The 6,872-nt window shown below is 45.3% G+C and overlaps 1 protein-coding gene across 1 annotated transcript; it reads right to left on the bottom strand.

Annotated features, from left to right (window-relative positions):
* On the bottom strand, positions 1–4,967 carry LOC100832509 (probable LRR receptor-like serine/threonine-protein kinase At3g47570). Its single transcript, XM_003579206.4, has 2 exons — positions 950–4,967; positions 1–787 (listed from the first exon to the last, which is right to left on the bottom strand). Exons 1-2 carry the CDS (start codon positions 3,690–3,692, stop codon positions 417–419), a joined length of 3,114 nt encoding a protein of 1,037 aa, XP_003579254.1. The 5' UTR covers positions 3,693–4,967; the 3' UTR covers positions 1–416.
* Positions 4,968–6,872: the final 1,905 nt, after the last annotated feature.

The following is a 6,872-nucleotide window of genomic DNA, read 5'->3' as shown; positions in this document are numbered from 1 at the left end:
TTGCAAGTAAATCGCCTCTGCTTTCAATACAACGGCACAAAATTCTGTTACATATGCTAAGATAGAACATATTGGGTGGGAAATGGAGAGTGAAATGTAATTGCCACAAACTGGCTTTCGTAGCACATTGCCACAGGGTGACAACAGCACATTGCTAGGAGTATGGTGGCCCAACTAGCTTATTCTCTGATGATTACAAGAGAATCACTTATACTTTCAATACAATGGCACATGGATTTTCTTGAATACTCTAAAAAGGAAGCACGGATGGTGACGAAACATACTGGATGGAAAATGGAAGTAAAATGGTGACTTCAGAATCACCACGAACAGGCCTCTGTAATCACAATGGAACATGGTGAATTGGTGACAACACGCAGCGTAGAGATGATCGTAACCTTTCATTCTTTGCCCGACTAGGCGGATCCCCGAAACTCATGAACAGGTAGATGAGCCGCACATGCCTTCCTTATGGAGTTCAATTCCTTGACTACAACATTCATCTTCATTCTGTGCCTGGGAGAGTCCTCACAGCAAGCTAGACCGAGCTTAAATATAGGATGTAAGAATATATCCATGATATGTTGCGTGTTTCCGCTGTAGGTTGCAGTAGCATCCAGTATTTCCAGTAGCTTATCAGGGTAGGCCACTTTGACATAGTCAACAAGACTGGTCGCACCATTAATGAAACTGTCAGTTGGCCTTCTTCCAGTAAACATTTCCAATAGTAACACCCCATAGCTGTATATGTCACCAGCTGTGGAGGCTTCAGATCCCGAGCCATACTCTGATAAACATACAGATGGAAGTTAATGATGGCTACATACACAATGATTAATGAGTAGACATGGAATCGGGAATCTCACTCATCAATTCAATTTGGAACAATTGTTGAGAAGCATTAGCAATTAATATATAATTCGACTCCAATTCAAGAAACATTGCTGACCTGGTGCGACGTATCCAATTGTGCCTTTAATCACGCATGAACTGCTTGCGGTTCCAGTGCCACTTTGCTTGGATGCATCGCTATGCATTATCTTTGCTAGACCAAAGTCAGTAACATGGGCAACAATGTCATCATCTAGAAGGATGTTGCATGGTTTGATGTCACAGTGAACTATGGATGGCTCAATTTGATGGTGAAGGTATTCTAATGCCTCAGCAACATCAAGAGCAATGCATAGTCTTTCCATCAAACTTAGCCTTCTGAAGGTCATCCCGTTAGTCCTTTTGTTTGGGTGCAGCCACTCCTCTAAATTTCCATTGCAGATAAATTCTAAGACAAGTGCCTTGAACTCGTCCCCATGATGGTCAAAACTGCTGCACACAGTGATAACCTTGACAAGTTTCCGGTGTCGGATCTTCCTTAGGACTTCACACTCCCTCAAGAAACTTCTATTAGCTCCCTGTTTGCCAAGATTGAGAACTTTGACTGCTACAGTATATAAACTCTCATCAAGATTTAGAGTTCCAATGTACACGTTGCCAAAACTTCCAGAGCCAATCAAATTTGCCGGTGAGAATGAATTTGTTGCTGAATCTATCTCGGCATAGGATATCCTCTCATAATTCTCATTGTGAATTCCGGTTTCCTGATAAACAGTATTTGTTTTGGTTCTTGTCTTCATAAAGTAGCATGCAGTCAGGGAGCACATGAACAAGATCAAAGTTCCAACCGTACAAAAGAGAATGAGACGACGCTGATGCTGCGAAGCCTGGTGTGAACCTATGGATGGGCATGAAGGGAGTTGCAAGAACGGAGGACCTCCACACAGCATGTCATTGCCTGCGAGCGACGATATAGTGGCATTGCGAAAGATACCTGTATTCGGCACAGGGCCAGATAGGTTATTGAAGGAGAGGTTGAGATATGTTAGAAGCTCGAAGCTCTCAAGGAACTCTGGTACGGGTCCTACTAAGTTGTTGCTAGAAAGATCCAACTTTCCAAGGCCTCTCAAAGAAGAAAAAGCTTTCGGGATTTTCCCTTGCAAAAGGTTTGCTCGCAAGTATAGGGAATTCAGTAGGACGCAACTGCCGAGGGCATCTGGGATTTCACCAGATAGCCTGTTCATTGATATGTCGATTGCGACGAGGCTGTTCAAGTGCCCAATCTGTGTTGGAATGAAGCCAGTTAGAGCGTTGTTAGAGAGGTTGAGAAGTACGGTCAGAGAGGGAATACGAAGTATTTCCCGTGGGATTTCCCCACTCAAGGAGTTACCAGAAAGATCCAGAGATCCAAGATTTGTCAGATTACCAAGGCTTGCTGGAATTGTGCCTTCCAGAAAGTTATTAGATAGAGAGAGGTTGCTCAACTGTGTGATGTTACCTAACGACTGTGGAATCTGACCATCAAATTGACTATGGGATAGGTCAAGATACTGGAGGCTAGGAATCTGGCCAATATCCAGAGGCAAGGTGCCTGTGAAGAGGCTATCCGACAGGATGAGCTTCGTCAGCTTTTGAAACTTGCCTAAGCCGTCAGGTATGGTCCCAGCTATTTTGTTCCTACCTAGTGTAATCCAGTGGAGCTCTGCTGATAGGTTGGAAATAGTAACTGGCATAACACCTTCGAGGTTGTTTTGTTCAAAGTCTAGTATTCCCAAGTTGCTACAATTAGTTAATGATGTAAGAAAATCCCAATCCCTAGACTCTGTGGTTTGAAGTACATTGTGTCCTACTGAAAATGACCTCAAACGACCTTGGATGCCAATATCCCGTGGAATGGGACCATGATAACTATTTGAGCGGAGAAGCAAATATTTAAGTGCAGATACATTTGAAAAGGAAGCTGGTATTGATCCTTCAAATTGGTTCACCTGTGCGGCAAAAACAATTAGCTTGGGAAGCCTAAAGCCAACATCAAGCGGCAGAGATCCTGACAGCTGGTTGAAGCCGATGCTGAAGACTGTGATGGAAGAAATATTGAACATGGATGGAGGAAAAGGGCCTTCCAGTTTGTTATCCTCGATTTCAAATCGAATAAGATTAGCCATCTTACCTAGAGCCGGAGAGATGTGGCCACTGAAACCATTGTTGGTTAAGTCTAAGTGTGTCAATGATGTCAGGTTGCCCAACCATCTAGAAATTTGGCCATGAAAATTGTTGCTCTGCAAGCTAAGCTTTGTGAGGGCTGTTAGGTTGGAGAATGACATCGGAATATCACCAGTCAGATTGTTATGAGTGACGTTGAGAAATATGAGCTTTGATAGGAGACCCATGGAAGAAGGCATGGAACCAGAGAGATAGTTCACCCCCAGGTCCAAGCCACGAAGTGCTGCACAGCCACTGAGGCTGCCTGGGATGTCACCTTCCAGGTTGTTCATTGAAAGATTGAGGACACGAAGATGGGTCAGGTTGCCGAGCTGCGGGAAGATTGTGCCGGCCAGGCCAAAGCCCTGCAGGCGTATGGCAGTCACACGGCCGGGGTGCCGGCGGTCACTGCAGGCCACACCCCTCCATTTGCAGAAACCAGGCACCTTAGTGCTGGTACTGTTGCCAGCATGGTCCCAAGACCAAGAGGAAAGTGCGTGCGTAGGGTCCCTGGTGAAGGATTTGAATGACAGGAGGACCGAGAGATCACCACTGTTGGCAGTTCCATTGTTGGTAGGTTGAGAGCTGGATGTGAGGAAAAGGAGGATAAGAGTGAGAAGATGGAGGATCAAGAGCTGCCGTGTCCTCTGGATTTTCATGGTTGAGCAAGGAGGTGGAGGCGATTATTCTATTCTTTCCCTTCCAAGTCTTAAATAAGATGGAGATTGTCCTTTGTTATTAATTTTGTGATGACTAATATGACTATCAGAAGAAAACGTGTGACAATGACCATGTTTTGTCTTGTGTGACATGCAATTAAAGATAGAACATGATTTCAAATGTTGAAATATTCCAATGATTGTTACAGCGCAATGGAATTATATGTTAGAGAAAAACAGGATCATATGGAATTTTACGTTCATATATGAAGTAACCAGTTCAATAAGAAAGTCGCCTAATATCGAACATATGGTTGTTGCTACATCGTGTGCTGATGCTATATTTTCTCCATCACAGGGCATGCCTAGCTGTTAACAGCATGAAAAATGGAATCAATTATCTGTTTGAGCTTTGCTGTAAAGCACTTGTCCACCCGATATAAACTTTAATTTATATCCAGATTTATATCCTTTAAAAAAGCTTGTCATGCTTTCATATTGAATATGGACCTAGTGATTTTTAGGAGACAAGCAAAGGCATATTGTAATATGTATAAATTCTCTTTTGTAAGTGAGGACATGCAAAACAAAACAAACTTTTACATTTTGTAATGACAAATATCTCTATCAAAAGTAATAAAAAAAAGGGGTGTGACAACAACTAGTGTGATATCCTGTGCCATGTAGTTGAAGATGTGACATAATACTTCAAATGTTCAAATATCCAATGATGTTACAGGAAAGGGCAATAAATCAGACGTAGAGAAAAACAGGTTCATGTGGAAAAACAAATGACAAACAGCTCAACAAGAAAAGTCACCGAAGACTAAAAATACCCCGCCAATCAGAAAAGTTACGTCGACAAATGAAATGATAAGGATCATAAATTCATGATGATCATGAAAGGAGTTGATATCAGAATTGGATGTAGCCCTGTCCAGAGACTGAGTATCTATTTCCCAGAAGGAGCAGGAAAGACGTTTGTCAGTTTCTTTTAACAGCATCCAGTCGCAGTTGCATAGTTTGTCTCAGAGAGCACTGTCGGCAAGATCAGTTAAGTTCGCACTTGCTTTCTAGGAATCAATCGCGCCAGAGACCCTTGGATCTACAGCGTCAGCAACCCTTGCTGGCATGCGGCAATTAGCAAACAACCACCGCGCGTACAGGACCAGGACAAGGGTCGAACACCTTACGTGCATCCAATTCCAAAGAACGTACACGCGCGAAGAAGAGGCGGCAAGATGGAGATATTCCAGAAGTTCTGGGGGTTCACTGTACGCACCTTTCTCCCCCGCCTAGCGGAGCTCCTCGCGGTGGTCGACACAGCGAGGCTCCGCCGGCGAGCTCCGAACGCCGAGAGGAGTAAAGGACACAGGAATTTTGGTGTGTTTCTCGTTTGGTTAGAAGGAACTAGGGAGACGGAACGGGATCATTTGTTTGGTCAGAGCGAATGGGAGTTTTTTTTGTTTCTTTTTTTTCCGCAAGAACGGACGCGGCCCATTTTTAGGCCGTTTGGGGGTGCTTTGGCCCGAGTCGGAGGTGGCCACCTGGCAGCAACGGTGCCCAACGTTCATGGGAGGAGCCGGGCTTGTCTTTGACGAGGCCAGAGACGGTGGCGTTCGTGCCGCCGTCGAGGAGGAAGAAGCCGAGGCGGGGGAGGAGCCACCGGATGCGTTGTCGAGGAGGAAGCGGTGACGTCCCGCCGGCGCGTACTCTAGCCGCGGTTGGTTCCCGGCGGCGAGGTGAGCCAGCACCCTGTCCAAGGTCCGGCCCGGCTCCCCCCATCAGAGTCGCCGGCCGGCGGTGTTGTGGCGGCCCGGCAGCGGTGTACGGGCCCTCGTAGCGGGCCAACTGCTATGCATGGCGCTCGTCGAAGAACGCCGTCCACGCCGTGCCGGTGTGGCGGTCCCACTTCGGTAGGGGGCGCTGCGCCTTGGTAAGCTCGTTGAAGAAAGCCTCGGTGATCGCCGCCTGCCTCCTGGGCCCGCGAGCTTTCTGAGCAAGGTCGGGATGGGAGGCCCCTACCTAAATTTTTATAAAAGGGGAACCAAAATAGTTCCAGACATCACAATTTACAGTGACCGGGCAATGGTCAAAGAGATTATAGGGAGGGGAGCAAAGAACATGCAAAGTGCAAAAGAAGAAGAGAAGCAGAAACAAAGCTAGTCAGGCCAATCTTCCAACCATCCGTGAGCAGCCAGCTTTTCTTTAGATTTTAAGCGATGGCACCGAAGCTTCAAGATTTCTGAACATTGTCTCAAAACCATCGGCACTGAGATCATTTGATCATCAAAGACTTGCGGTTTCTTGCGAGCAGATATTCCAAAGAATAGCGACAAAAACCACTTCCCAAGCAGCTACCTTGTTCTGAGCAACAAGAGTTTTTCCGTGAATAAGAAGGTCATCAATCTGTTCCATCCCCACAACATCAATACCCAACATTTGAAAGACAAGACGAGAACGTGAGCAATCCAGGGCCAGATGCGTGGGCGATTCACTAGTTTTGCAGCCGAAGGGGCATTCATCGGTAGCAAGAATCTGTTGTTTTTTAAGTACCGTCCTCACTTTAATTCTTCCTCTGAGCCAAAGCCAAGAGAAAACTTTCTGTTTATTCGGTGCCGAGCAGTTCCATAAATCAGCAGCAGCGATATTACTAAGACCTCCAGAGTTCTCTGATTGATAAAGAGATTTGACGGACAAAGATTTCGAGGCGTTCCATTTTTCCAAACTCTGACATCTTCTTTTCCTCTAATTGCAAGGTGGAGCTGGAAACTGATGCATCAATTCTGAAGCAAGCTATCACCTCTCTGATCATTATGATCTTTCTCCGTTGGGGACCATTTTTAGAGAAACTAAAGCCTTATTACATGTTGCATATGATGTGCATAATGTCTCTGTATATCCACGATCATGTAATTCAGTAGCTCATGTTTTAGGTGCGCAAGACGCTTCGTTAGGGAATGGCAACCATGACGTATGGGTTGACCATTTACCTCAGTTTGTAATTGACATTTGTGCTGGCGAGTTCTCCAGCAACTCTGTTTAATGGAATGCTACAACGTTCCTCTCAAAAAAGGGTTGCCGGGCTTATTTTCTCTGAGGCTTGCAAGTAATCGACCTCTGCTTTTTAACACAAGGACACAAATTTCTGTTACATGTGCTAAGATTGAACATATTGAG

Source organism: Brachypodium distachyon, chromosome 4 (genome assembly GCF_000005505.3).
Source record: "Brachypodium distachyon strain Bd21 chromosome 4, Brachypodium_distachyon_v3.0, whole genome shotgun sequence".
NCBI lineage: Eukaryota > Viridiplantae > Streptophyta > Magnoliopsida > Poales > Poaceae > Brachypodium > Brachypodium distachyon.
The sequence above is the reverse complement of the archived record's forward strand: the minus strand, read 5'-3'. Positions and strand labels throughout refer to the sequence as shown.